Here is a 15,211-nt window from a genome sequence, read left to right as displayed (position 1 = left end):
CTCTAGTCAACTAACAAGTAAACAAATAAGAGCATCCCCAGGAGGTGGTCTTTCCGGTAATATATGGCTTTTATCTCCCTCTTTTTTAGTTTTCACTCACTTCTAAAATGTACATCTCCAAAGCTGGCCCCATCTGTAAAATGTCAACATTTCTGGATTCATGGTGTCAGAAGCCTTCATTAAACACAGGGTCTTTCCCATATGAGGGTCCACAGGGAAAGAGTCTATGTTAATCCTTCCCCCATTTTTTATTCTACACTTCAGATTGCATGATTTCTCCACAATTATTCACACTAGAGTCATTACCAAGATCACAAATTATTTTAGTAACCTAAAGGATGAACTCACATAGAATGGTTAATTCCTGAGGATGTTTACATATATCGAGAGCTTTAGCTAATTTGATCACTATTGTTTGTTGCCTTTTTTCCCATTTAAAGAATGTTCTCCTTGTTTTACTTACCATAATACTCTCCAGGTCCCTCCATGTCGTCTCAAAGGATAAGAGCTCTTTCTTTCTTACCGCTGCATAGTACTCCACTGTGTATATGTACTACAGCTTTTATCCACTCATCTACTGATGGACACTTGGGCTGTTTCCAGATCTTACCTATTGTAAATAGTGCTGCTGTGAACATGGGGGTACATATATTCTTTCTGATGGGTGTTTCAGGCCTCTTGGGATATATTCCTAGAAGTTAGACAGCAATTCCATTTTAAATTTTTTGAGGAAACACCATACTGTTTTCCATAGTGGCTGCACCAGTCTGCATTCCCCTCAGCAGGGTACTAGAGTCCCCTTTTCCCCACACCCTCGCCAGCCCTTGTTGTATGATAATTTTTTGGCAGGTGTGAGGTAATACTTCAGTTATTTTAATTTGCATCTCTCTGGTGATTAGTGATATTAAGCATTTTCATTTTTTCTTGGTCATTTCTATATCCTCTTTGGAGAAGTGTCTATTCAGGTCCTCTGCCCATTTTCTTTTATTGATTGTCTTTCTTCCTTTTGTTCCATTGTATGAGTACTTTATATATATTGGAAGTTAACCCCTTATCCAATGTATCATTGGCAAATATGTTCTCCCATATAGTGGGTTCTCTTTTCATTTTGATGCTGTTTTGTTTTCTTTTAAAATTTTTTTTATTTAATTAATTTATTTATTTTTGTTACAGATGTTTCTCCTATTCCCCCACTGATTCCCCCCTCCCCTCTCTCCCCACCGTGTCTCCAGCTTTGTTGTCCATGTCCATTGTTCATGCATACATGCATATAAGTTCTGTGGTTTATCTCCCCCACCACCCCCTCTTCTGCGGATTGTCAGTCTGTACCCCACTTCCATGTCTCTGGGACTACCCCATTCCTCAGACTGTTATGTTCATTATATTCCACAAATAAGTGAGATCATGTGATATTTGTCTTTCTTTTCTTGGCTTGTTTCACTTAGGAAAATACTCTCCAGGTCTCTCCATGTTGTCTCAAAGGATAAGAGATCTTTTTTTCTTACAGCTGCATAGTACTCCATTGTGTATATGTGCCACAGCTTTTTTATCCATTTGTCTACTGATGGACATTTGGGCTGTTTCCAGATTTTAACTATTGTAAATAGTGCTGTTGTGAACATGGGGGTACATATATTCTTTCCGATTGGTGATTCAGGCTTCTTAGTGTACATTCCTAGAAGTGGGATACTGGGTCAAATGGTAGTTCAATTTTTAATTTTTTGAAGTAACACCATATTGTTTTCCATAGGGGCTGCACCAGTCTGCATTCCCACCAGCAGTGTACTAGAGTCTCCTTTTCTCCACACCCTCGCCAACACTTGTTGTTTGATGATTTGTTGATGGCGGCCATTCTGACAGGTGTGGGGTGATACCTCATTGTTGTTTTAATTTGCATCTCTCTGATGATTAGTGATGTTGAGCATTTCTTCATATGTCTCTTAGCCATTTGTATGTCCTGTTTGGAGAGGTGTCTGTTTAGTTCCTCTCTCCATTTTTTAATTGGGTTCTTTGTCCTCCTTTGTTGAGCTGTATGAGTACTCTATATATATTGGAAATTAACCCCTTATCTGATGTATTGTTGGCAATGATGTTCTCCCATACAGTGGGTTGCCTTTCCATTTTGGTGGTTGTTTCTTTTGCTGTGCAGAAGCTTTCATCCTAGGGATGCAAGGCTGGTACAATATTTGCAAATCAATAAATGTGATATACCACATAAACAAAATGAAAGATAAAAATCATATTATATCCATAGACACTGAAAAAGCACTCAACAAAATCCAGCACCCATTTCTGATAAAAACGCTCAGCAATGTGAGAATAGAGGGATCATATCTCAACATAATAAAAGCCATATATGAAAGACCTACAGCCAACATCATACTCAATGGGTAAAAACTAAAAGCATTTCCCTTAAGAACAGGAACAAGAAAAGGATGCTCACTTTCACCACTCTTATTTAACAGAGTACTGGAAGTCTTAGCCATAGCAATCAGACAGGAAGAAAAAATAAAAGGGTTCCAATTTGGAAAGGAGGAAGTGAAACTGCCATTATTCACAGATGACATGATACTATACATAGAAAACCCCAAAGACTCCATCAAAAATTTACTAGACTTAATAAATGAATTTGCAAAGTAGCAGGATACAAAATTAACGTCAAGAAATCAATGGCATTCTTATACACTAATGATGAAGTCACAGAAAGAGAAAATAAAAAAACAATCCTATTTACCACTGCTGCAAAAAAAATTAAGATACCTAGGAATAAACTTAACCAAAGAAGTAAAGGGCCTACTCCCAGAAAACTACAGGTCATTGAAAAAAGAAATAGAGGAAGATATCAAAAAGTGGAAGCACATAACCTTGTTCATGAATTGAAAGAATTAACATCATTAAAATGTCCATACTACCCAAAGTAATGTATAGATTCAATGCAATCCCCATCAAAATACCAATGACATACTTCACAAAACTAGAACTAATACTTCCAAAGTTCATATGGAACCAAAAAAGACCCTGAATAGCCACAGCAATCTTGAAAAAGAAGAACAAAGTTGGAGGGATCACATTATCAGATTTCAGGTTATACTACAAAGCCACTGTAATCAAAACAGCCTGGTACTGGCACAAGAACAGGCAGATAGATCAATGGAACAGAATAGAGAACCCAGAAATGGACCCAAGACTAGATGCTCAATTAATATTTGACAAAGTTGGCAAGAGCATACATACAGTGGAGTAAAGACAGCCTCTTTAATAAATGGTGTTGGGAAAATTGGACAATTACATGCAAAAAAAAAAAAAAAAAGGAAACGAGACCATCAACTTATACCATACACAAGAATAAACTCAAAATGGATAAAAGACTTAAATGTGACTCATGAATCCATAAAAATCCTAGAAGAAACTGTAGGCAACAAAATTTCAGACATCATACGCAGCAGAATTTTCACTGATACATCACCTAAGGCAACAGAAACAAAGGAGAAAATGAACACATGGAACTACATCAAACTCAAAAGCTTCTGATGCTGTTTTGTTTTCTATGCAGAAGCTTTTTAGTTAGATGTCCCATTTATTAATGTTTCCCTTTGTTTCTCTTGCCTTTGGCAATGTATCAGTGAAAATCTCACTTATTTGTGGAATATAATGAGCAAAATTAGCTGACAATCAAAATAGATCCAGAGACTGACAAACCTCACAGGGAAGGAGGATGGGGTGCCCGGAAGAGATAAACCAAAGAACTGATATGCATATATGCATAACCAGTAAACACAGACAACAGTGCAGTAAAGGCAGGGGGTAGCGGGAACAGGGAAGAGGGACTCAATGGAGGGAAAAGGAAGGACATTTGTAATATTTTCAACAATAATAATAATAATAAAAAAAATGATCTCCTTGGATACAAAGATGTCGGTAAAAACGTCAGTTCTTTCCCTGTCATTGTGTACACAAAGAAGCGCTGGTTGGTGTGGTAAGGAGAACAGAGTGTGGAGTACATGACTTCTTCAAGCATTAGCTCTGTGCTTTTAAAATTGTGATAGTGCCTGAATGATATGGTTGTTATAAGTCTTAGTTGAGATGAAGCACTTAAAGAATACACTACAGTGCCTGGCACAGAACAGGTCCTCCAGTCGTTTATCTTCAATATGCACATTAGCTTCCTGAGCAGTGGCCCTATTTTTACCATGTTCATCTTCTTGTTCCGAAGCTATTAATACACCAAGAGGAAAGTAATAACCTGCTAACTAGTTTCCTTGATTCCCATTTCACCGCCCTGCATATATGTACAAGAATTGATTTGCTAAAATAAAACTTTTGTCATGTGATTACCTCATTCAAGTACCTTTAATAACATCGAGCTCCTAGCACAGTACTTGACACATATTAATCACCAAGTGAATATTTGTTGAGTAAATTAATGAATAAATAAGTGCTCCATGGGAAACTTTCAAGACCTTCGAAGGTTAGACTCAACCATCATTTCTTTTCCTGGTCACCCATGAGTGATTACCATAGACTTGGAACTTCACTTTTTGGGTGACAAAACATGCCAGTTGTTGAATGTTGAAGGACGATCAAACGGCTCTGCATTGATTTATTCTCTTGCTTTCCTGTTGCCAAGGTTTTGATAGCACTGTGTCACCAGCCTAAGGAGCTGTTTCTCTCCTTTCACATCATTTTATTCCTCAGGGTTCAGTTAAAACTGTACTGTGTTCTCTATAGTGGCTGCACTGAGTGGATAAAAAAGTTGTGGTACATTTACACAGTGGAGGACTATGCAGCTGCTAGAAAGAAAGAAAATAGATCCAGAGACAGACTGACAAACCTTAGAGGGAAGGGGGTGAGGGGCAGGAAGAGATAAAGCAAAGAACTTACATGCATATATGCAGAACCATGGACACAGACAACAGTGCGGTGAAAGCAGGGGGTGGGAGTGGGGAGAAGGGTGTCGGGGGGAGGGGCTTTTAACAATATAGATTAAAAATAAATTTACCTTGTTCTCCATTAATATTCCCCTAACCACCCTTGTGCATCTATCATGATCTCTCCGCCATCTCTCCTCCGACTTAAGATAATTATTTTTAAGTACAACATACTTTACTTTGGCCAGGAATTATAATTATATAATGCATTATATGTTTTCTAGTATGATAGCTCTAAATTGCCTCTATATATATCTATCTATATCTATCTCTCTCTCTATATATATATATATATATATATTACTGTTCTCTATCTCCTTTCTTCAGTCTAAATGCTTCATGGTCATACCTTTCACTTTATAATTTTTATCTCTTTGTACCTTCCACAGGGCCTATTATCAAGCTTTTCTCCCATAGTGGTTCCTTAGTCAATATTTGCTGATTGATTGATTGATTGATTGATAGGTTACTGAAAATTTCCATGTATTTCATAGACAGTGTGGCTTGTACACATTACTAGATATTCAATAAATGTCGGTTTGTTGTCCCAGTGCAAACTGTTTAATCAATATTGTAGAAAGAATAATAAATCTACTGACTGCAATTGACAAAAGACACGCTCCTGAATATTCAAGAAGAGTTTCTGAAGCAATTGAGTACTTTTTAGGTTAAAGAGAGGTAGATGTCTCCATATCTTTCCCCTGTTCTAAATTACAACATACTCTGTCCTTGTCTCTATAGTTATTTCTGCTTCACTGCTCAGAGTAGAGATTCTTCCCCTTGGAGTCTCTGGGTTTTTATGAAGTCCATGAATGGGTTTCAGCAAGATGTACTTGGAACCCAGTAAAATGTCATGTGTGAAGAAAGCCAGGCAGTTATGAAACAAGTACAAAGCACGAGTTTAAACCCAAGCTTATCTAACTGTGAAGTCCTCGTTTTCCCAATTATATGATGGTTGAAGGGATTTCTCTGCAGAAAACACCCTGGACTACGAAAGGATGTGTTCTGTTTATTGGACTGGTGTGTCCAAAGAATGGCTTGTAACAATATCCACCGCAAGAAGGGCAGCCCCAGGGGCAACAACACTGTGTACTGTTTGGGGTGTGTCTGTCGCAGCTCTGAATGTCTTATGTGTTAACCTTTCCTAAAGCTCACCACAGACCTATGAAGTGGGTACTATGATGGTTATCCTCCTTTCATGGATTAAAAACCTGAGGCATAGAGAGGTGAAGTGACTTATGAAAGGCACAAGAACACTGACCGCCGCAGAGATGGGTGAGGAGAGTGAGGCCACGTGGGAAAGGAAGACCTGGCCAAGGTAATAGTTTTCTACTACTGCAATTCGCGTCAAACCATCCTACAGTTTCAGCTGCCCCGAATTCCACCCTAGCATTCCTTCTTGGCTAAAGCAGAAAGTCTGGGGAGGGTGAAGACAGAGCCAACCCCCGACCTGGCTTTGAAGAGTCAGCTAAGAATAAACCAGTCACATCAGGTTTCTGAAGATAATCACTTGCTTCCAGACCTCTTAGAAAATATAAGGGTGTCAGAAGGAGAACATTCTAGGGTCTGGCATTCTTCACCTCCTTACTATGCTGGTACAATTTAAATCACTTGTATTTGATGTCTGGGAGAAAGAGTGATGACCCTTGAAATGAACTTGGACAGCAGGCAGAACAGAACATAGTTACCCTGTTAACCAGCGAGCTGTCAGTGGGAATCACAGTGTGAGTGCTTTAAACAGCAGAGGTGGTATGTGCTCTGAATTTGAATATTTCAAATATCTATACAGCAGCCAAATTTCTGTGAACCCAACCCCCACACATTCCAAACCAAGATAAGTGTCGGTAATCTCTGCACAAAACCTGCTTCTAGCCTCAGAATTGTTCCTTGACCATTAGATTGCAAGAGACCTGGATTCTGATGACAGCCTCATGGCTTCTTGGTGACTTAATGGCATATGACTTTGTGGTGACTTCGTTTCTTCTATCTAAAAGCAAGTGTGCTGCCCTGGCCAGTTTGGCTTAGGGGCTGAGCGTCGGCCTGAGGACCAGAGAGTCCTGGGTTCGGTTCCCGCTAGGGGCACGTACCACAATAAATAAATAAATAAATAAATAAATAAATAAATAAATAAATAAATAAATAAATAAAAGCATGATAATACATGTAACTTAGTATCTGATTACAGGTACAGATTTGAAATGAAATTATGTTTGATAAAATCCTCGGGATATTGGAGGTGAGGTACTCATTAAAATGTTAGACATGGAAATACCCGTTCTTGCACAACTATGAAGTTCAATAAGAACTATAACTTGGTCATGGTTTTTAAAATTGTCTGCAAAGACATGTTACCCAAGAATTTTGATTGTGAAATAGTTAAATTTCTGTGTCTTCTGAGTTTGATCTTTCTTTCTTTCTTTTTTTTATTTTTGTCCTCACTGAGGACAGATTTGCATTTATCTTCAGATAGAGCGGGAGGGACAGGGGGGAAGAGAGAGAGAGAAACATCAACATGAGAGAGACACATTGAGTGGCTGCCACCCAACCGGAGCCAGGGACAAACTGCAACTGAGGCACGTGCCCTTTGAGGGAACCACACCCGAGACCCTCTGGTCCATGGGCCAACACTCTAATCACTGATCCAAACCGGCCAGGGCTGAGTTTGATCTTTCTGAAAATGTAGTATAGTGTTGGAAAAGGAGAAGACCTGAGTATTTGTTTCTGTTGTGCTTCTTACCAGCTAGGTGAGCTTGGGCAGATCACTGGAGTTCAGTTTTCTCATCTGTAAAATGGAAGTAGTAAATATAATTTCTCGACTGGCTGGTGTGGCTCAATGGATGAGCATTGACCCGTGCATCAAGAGGTCACCAGTTGGATTCCCAGTCAGGGCACATGCCCAGGTTGTGGGCCCGATCCCCAGTGGGGGGCATGCAGGAGGCGGCCAATCAAAGTTCTCTCTCATCGATGCTTCTATCTCCCTTTCCTCTCCCTTCCTCTCTCTCTAAAATCAATTAAGGAAAAAAAACTTAAAAAAAAATATATATATATATACAATTTCTCTTGCTCATTTAAAAAGGGCTCAGTTTCCTGGGGCTGTGCTTTGAGTTAACACGCGTTACGTATATGGCCACATCCATCTTCACTCCAGCATCATGCAGGAGGTCGTCATTTCCGCCTGCTTCCCAGATTTGAGAACTGAGATTCAGAGTGGTTAAGTAAGTTGTCTGACTCCACACAGATTACTGTCAGAGGGAAGGACCCAGCTGTGAACCCTAACCAAAATGGTTCTGCTTCATAAAAGTGAGATGGTCCACATATCATGTCTTCTCCTTTTGTCCCAATTCGACTTTTTCTTTAATACCCTTATCCCTCTTTTTCCTCTTTCCCTCCTTCCCTCCCTCCCTCCTTCCTTCTCTCTCTCTTTCTCTCATCAATAGTTATGGCTGTTATTCATCAGATATACTTTAGTAGGATTGGATTTTGATGAGAAACAAATCAGGGCTGGGCAAAATAACAATCATGGTATGGTCCATAACCCATGATATCAGTGTCTTTAGGGAGTCGTTCAAGTGTTTCTTGAAGATGTACTGTCCACCATTATCCTGGGTGCAGGGGCTTCTACAAATATGGACATGATGCATCGTCTCCCTCAGGGTAAGACATGCACATAAATAGCTATAATATCAAGAAGAAGTGACTATAGGTCTTAAGAAAGAGACAAATGCCAGAGAATGTCAGAGGAAAAAATCCCCATAAGTAGATCATTTGCACCAATGTCCAGGGACAATAATATTGTGATGCTTTTCTAAAGCATCAAAATAACTGGGTTTGTGGTTATTAAATGTCAAGGAAAAGAGGAGCGGGGTAAGGTGTTAAAATGAAGGATGCGGGGCTTGGGAAATAAGGTAACATACAATTTGATAACACCCTTTCCCCTCCAGTTCCTCACTCAAGAATTTAATTCCTTGCAGTTTCATCAAGGCAAAAGAGTATTTGCTGTGGAATTGTATCCTTAGAGGGCTAGAGGAGGGTAAAGGCGGGTGGAGAAGGAGGGGGATCCTCTCAGGTTTCACACATGTTGATTTCAAGTTTCCACCTGGTAATAGCCTGGGGGCCAGAACAAAAAGATACAAGTCAAAACAGAGAGACACAGAGAAGGACTACCAGCATCCAGCAAGGGAATTACAAAAACTCCAAAAAGTCCTCCAGTAGCTGCATAAATGACTTTCTTTGTGCTTGCACTGTCCTTTTGCTATTTACTGAAATTTGGAAAGAGACATAGACCCGATTGCCTCTTCACAGGTCTACATGTATAAAATCATAGCCTATGAAAAGAAAAGTTTTCCTATACAGGCTAAATTAAATTGTGACCAACTTCCATTATCGGTGTGTTTTATTAAAGAAAAACAAAACAGAACAAAAAACTGGCGGACAACAAGAAAGATTTGAAACTGTGGGCAATGAAAGTAATAAATGACATGTTTTTTATATAAAACCATGGCTTTCATCCAGGGCACTTTAGAAACACATTCAAAACATACAGAAAAGCTCCACAACACAGAGCTCGGATTTGCACAAACAGCCCCAGCAAGTAAGACTCCGAATGAGTGTTTTCACATACGGCGACTCATTTATTTTCACAGACCACATTTAAAATAACTACAAGATTCATTTCATTCCATCTGCTGGACTTACACATCCTCAAAGCAAGAAAAACTGTCGTTTCAAGCGTATAAGACATGTTCCTTATTAAAAAGACTAGAAAGGGTGGATAGTGGGGCTGGGGTGGGGGTGGGGAAACAAACCCTTTAGTTACAATGTTTTAGGCAAAGGAATCGACACAATAAAACTAATTTCAAGTCAAGTTCCTCCACTATATAACATAAAGCAGTTTAGAATCTTAAGCAGATGTAAAAAGGAATAAAGCAAATGGGGAGGAAAAAAAAGGCCAATAAAGTTTCTGGCTACAATACAAGAGACATATCATTACCATATGATCTAATGTGGGTGTCAGCCGGGTAGTGTTCATTGAGGGAAACCTTATTTTTTATCTGGGCTATGGAGTAGAAGCAGGAGCTTTTCAACCTAGTGACAGACACAGAACAGCACCTACCCCCTCCTCCTTCCCACACCTGCAAACTCTTTTGCTTGGGCCGAATATTTAGTGTAATTACATCTCAGCTTTGAGGGCTCCTGTGGCAAATCCCCGGATTAAAAGGTATGGTTTTCAATAATTGTCCTGAACTCTGCTACAGGCTAATAAACTTTGATCAAGTTGAGAGAAATAGAGATTATTTGGTGAGAAAAAGAAAGGAAAAGTAATTGTGCTAAACTTTTAATGATCTTTATGCAGCATTTAAAAAAAGTATTGATTGAAAACAGAAGTTAAATATTTGGTTAAGTGATTAAATGCATTGTTTTAGTTCTTTCTCTCTGTTCTTGCAAAAAAAAAAAAAAAAAAAGATGTGTATTAAAAATCTATAACCTAACACCATGACTATTTATATTTATATATTTGTATTTGTACTAATGAAATGTTTAGCTCTTTAGAATGTATTTATAGAAAAGTATTTATTCTCGACAAGCATATTATTAATAGTTGCATTATATATATTTAAGGACTTATTTCCCTCCCGAATTCTTGTATTTTTTAAGAACTTTTAAAACCTAAGAGAAGTGAACTCTGGTCATTAGTTGTAGAAGTCTAGTGTACATTTCTACAACCTAGAAAAGAATATAAATGATCACCAGAGGTGAAAATAAACATTGAAAGCACTGATGCTGATTATTAAAGACCTAACTAAAACATTATCACATTTAGCCACATAATTTCTTAAACGTAAAGAAGAGACCCTGTCTGTATTTTCAGTGTAGATGAAATTTTATTACAGGATACATTCACTATGAAATGAGGGTGCAGGTTATTTTTTATTCTAATTGCAAAACAGGGTAAGATGATGACCTCTTGTTAAGTGGGCTTTTGGTGATGTAAATACCTGTGGTTTTTTCCTTCTAATTGCTGTTTTGACCAGAAAAGAACAAATGCCTCCTATAGTAGCCCTTATTTATGGATAAGTGTGGTTTTATTGTTTATTTTTTAATTATTTCTATTTTACTGAGGCTTTTAATTCACCTAGTGCTGGGGGGGGTTTAATTTTGCTCTGAGTTTATAGCTTCACTTATCTCCTGGGGTTAAATTTTGACTTTGAAAGTCACTCCAAAGGCATAAATGACATCATACAAATGTTGATCTGAATGATATAGTTAATTTAATGGGCTGAAGTAGTTTAAGGAACCAGAGATTACTTTTGATAAAATACTTATAAATTACGGCAATGAGCTTCAGTGAAGTACTGACATTATTCTTAGCAGTTAACATTTAGGAAAGAGGCATACATTTGACAGTACTAATTAAAACAGTTTAATGAAACTTAAAAAGTCTATCATCTCAATAATAGTCTGCCTGATTTCTACATGGCTAACTATTGCATTTGTTTATTTTTCTGATTTCTTAAGGAAAGGAGGAAACAAAAATTATTAGTACCAACTGCCCATATTAATTGTTTTAAGATGCTGAGTGTTCAAGTACCATGGCCCTAATTTAAAAGAAGTTAGTTCATGGAGGAATTTGTATCAAGTTCTGGACATGGTAGTATTATTCCCCAGGACAGTCAGGGTTAAAATGCACGTGTGCACACATACCACACACACACACACACACACACACACACACACAATGCTTATAGCTGCCTGTTTGCATTCAGCTTCAACCAAAAAGAATTTTGTGCAGAGAATTTGCACCATTTTAACAAGAGTAAATAAATATAAATGATAATATTTCCTTGAGCGTTAGAAATGCTGAACATTTCCTTTTGTGACTGAGTGAAACAACCAGGCACTTTCTGTTCTGGAGAAAAGATCAAAAAGTGATCTTTAATTCTTGTTGCTATTTATTCATTCTAGTTGCTATTTATTAAATCTGCGATTACTTTGCTTCATTTTTCTTCTAAAATTTTGAGACATTAAATATGCAAGGCTAGCAAACTTGTGGTAAACCATAAACTTTGCATTTTAATGTGAAACAGACAGAAAACCCTTTTCTTAGATCCGATCCAAGGGAACACTGCCAAAACAATAGGGTCTCCGTTAAAGCGCAAGGTAGTAACTGAGTAGAAATGGGCTCCTAGGAGAAACCTGATACTGAACTTAAAGGGGCAGTGTGAATCATTAATCTTGGAAATACTTTTAAATGAAAATCCACAAGCTCATATTGTATATGTGCTGCCTTCGACATACTTCAATAATAAATATAAACTAAGACACAAAAGTATAAAAAATTGAAAATCTAGGCATAAATTTACCGAAGATACATAGGGTTAGGGCATACAAAACTTTTTTTTTCCCATATGCTACAATTAGATAATAACTCCAAACAATTATTTAATTCTAGTTATAAATGTGAGCTTTAATTTGGATTCTTATACCTGCACAATTCAAAGTAGAGATGATGGGACTAAAGATAACATATGTTTTGGGAATACTTAGAACAGTTTCAGTGTTTTCTTTTTTTAAATATATCAACTCAAAAATAGACTTCTTGCTTTCTGCATGATCAATGAATTTCTGTTATTCACATTTTTTTATTTAATTAGTCAATTTTATTTAGTTCACTTAAACCAACTAAACAACCAATTCAATAACATAGATGTATGTATATATCTATAATTGCTTAATGAATGAATGGGTAATTAGTGTATGGATTTATCAGAACTGTACTTTTTGTTTGTTTACAAAATAGCCCTATAGGTAAAACCAACTAATATATAAGTCATATAAAAATCAGTTAGGATTTTCTATACGTATTTAATGGTTCATTTGAAATGATCCTTTTGAGAAACTATCCAATAGAATTATTTTTAAACGTGAACCTTGCTTATGCCAAGTTGAGATTTTCAATTTGATAGCTTTCTTGTACTAGAAATTTGATATTAAAAAAAGGAGATTTTGTGTTTAAAAAAATCAGACTGACTGGTTGCCGAGCACAAACTGAATAACTGGTATTAATAAATCGATGGTCAATTGAGTCATTTATGTGCAAAATATTGTGCAAGGCCGGGTACAAAACAAAAATAATAAGACACGCCCTGAAGGAGCACATCTTCTATTGGGGGGTTGGGGGGGCAGACCAAGCACGCAAAACAAATTACAATATAATGTGATAAATTCTTTAAAAGAGTTTAAGAGCTCCATGCTTTGGAGCAGAGAAGAGGGAGAAAGCAGCATCCTGCCTGGATGAGCCAGGGGAAAACACAGGGGAAGCCTGTTGTCTCATTTAATCTTTACTACATTCTTACAAGGTAGGTATTTTCAAGGGCAATTAGCTTTGAGGGTCAGGGTTGAGGTGGGGACTGGGTGTGAAGAGAAAATGCAGAGAAATCTGGCTAGAATATCAGTTGGTACCAAATTATGAATAGTCTTAAATGCACCACAGGGATTCTTTCTCTCTCTCATCCTCCCTTTCAATAAGGAAAAAAAAAAAAAAAAAATCAATCAATAATTAAATGCACCACAGGGGATGTAGACCTTATTGGCAAGCTATGGAGGTCAGCATAGGGTTTCCAGTAGAAGAGTAATTCAAGATGACCTGGGCAGCACAGTGGAAGATGGCCTGGTGCAGAGGGAATATTAAGGCAGATACCAGTTCTTACTATAGTTTCAGGAGATGAGAAAATCTTAGAGCAAGATCAATACGGTAGGATGGAGAGATAAGACTGGCTTTCAGAGGTATTTCTGATCTCTCAGTTGTATAGACAAAACTTTCTTTAACTGAGGTGTGGCTTATGCTGAGTGAGCACTGCCGATTTCAATGTGATTTATCCATAACGATTTTGTAAATGATGTGATGTGAATCTGTAACATGTTGTCTTCATTCAGACCCCAAATTCAAACCCAGCAGATTTTAATAGCATTCACGTTTTTCTTCATAAGCAAGTAGCTATGAAAATGAGTCTATACTTTACCTTATCACCTAAGTCCATTTCTAATGCTCTGCTTCCTAACAATATATTAAATATATATTTTGTTTACTATTCTTTATGTTCACTCTACTGTGCGGTGTGATAAACTAGGCAAGGCTGCTCTGCTAACCCTTTTGTTTGTTTCCTAGGTTCCTTGGTTGTGAAAATACATGAGATAAATCATGAAGGCAACTCTCATCTTCCTCCTGCTTGCTCAAGTTTCCTGGGCAAGACCATTTCAGCAGAGCAACATATTTGAATTTTATGACTCCATGCCAAATGATGAGGCTTCTGGGGCAGCCCCGGAGGATCCCCGTTTTGATACCCCCAGACTCAGTTCTGAACTTCCCGAGCTGGAGCCTCTGGGACCCGTGTGTCCCTTCCGCTGTCAATGCCATCTTCGAGTGGTCCAGTGTTCTGATTTGGGTGAGTGGGATGCAAACTCTGTTTCCCTGCCTCGTTTGTTATATTCCTGGGCACGGTTTCCTGGGATCTGAGCACTTTCAGTCTGAATCTCTGCATTTCCAAACGTGAGAGACAGTGCCACCTAATGAGAAGGAAAGGAAGCAAAGTAAGAGAGGAAGAAGTGGCTTCAAGGTTAAGAGACATTTTTTTTCTTTTTTGTTTGTTTGTTTTTTAAGTCAGGGCTCCATCACTTTGCAATCCTGAACAAGTCACTTTTAAAAAGAAATCATTTTGAGTCTCATGGTGCCCCCTTCTCCAAAATAAAATTTAAAGCAAAAACAATGTCTTATGTTCTATGATTCCAAAGTGATGGTTTATTTTAATTTGATTTTATTTTTTCATGAAATCTTAGATATTAAGAAAACCTGGGCAATCTCTCTATTCTTGGCTTAGTACAGACAATCAAATTCAAACATTACTAAACTGCAAAGTATGCAGAGTTATCACAAAAAAAAACCAAGTAAACTTTGAGAACAAAAAATTATCTTTCAAATACCAAAATACTCCCTTAATCTCTGAGTTTTAGTTCTCCCTTTATTGTTAGTATTTTGTAATCTAGCTGTTGATATTCTTCAGAGTAAATCTTTATAACTAAGGTATGGTGTACATATTCAGTATAATCACAGAGGACGTATGTTTAGCCCAACACTGTAAATACAGTTTGATTTATCATCTTTCAAGAAATATTTGGCCTGGGAATTTCAAGAGCAGTACACTCAGAAGATAAATCTCCAGTAAGTTTGAAGTCCCAGCACATGGGCCAAAAGGGAATCAACTTAGTTTACATGGCAACTGATTCAC

The 15,211-nt window shown here is 37.6% G+C and overlaps 1 protein-coding gene across 2 annotated transcripts in view; it reads left to right on the top strand.

The window, feature by feature from the left end:
* Window positions 1–9,978: 9,978 nt before the first annotated feature.
* Window positions 9,979–15,211, top strand: part of DCN (decorin) — a 40,624-nt gene continuing 35,391 nt past the window's right edge. The window contains exons 1-2 of one of the 2 annotated variants that reach the window (XM_036251679.1): window positions 9,979–10,146; window positions 14,095–14,371. In XM_036251679.1, coding sequence (XP_036107572.1) covers window positions 14,128–14,371 — 244 coding nt within the window. In that variant the 5' untranslated portion in view covers window positions 9,979–10,146; window positions 14,095–14,127. Of the gene's footprint in view, window positions 10,147–13,169; window positions 13,286–14,094; window positions 14,372–15,211 lie in introns of those variants that run through there. The other variant, XM_036251680.1, reaches the window with a different exon arrangement.

This window comes from Molossus molossus, unplaced genomic scaffold, assembly GCF_014108415.1.
Source record: "Molossus molossus isolate mMolMol1 unplaced genomic scaffold, mMolMol1.p scaffold_m16_p_10, whole genome shotgun sequence".
In the NCBI taxonomy this organism is placed as follows: domain Eukaryota; kingdom Metazoa; phylum Chordata; class Mammalia; order Chiroptera; family Molossidae; genus Molossus; species Molossus molossus.
Note: the sequence above shows the minus strand (reverse complement) of the source record. Positions and strands in the feature narration are given on the sequence as shown.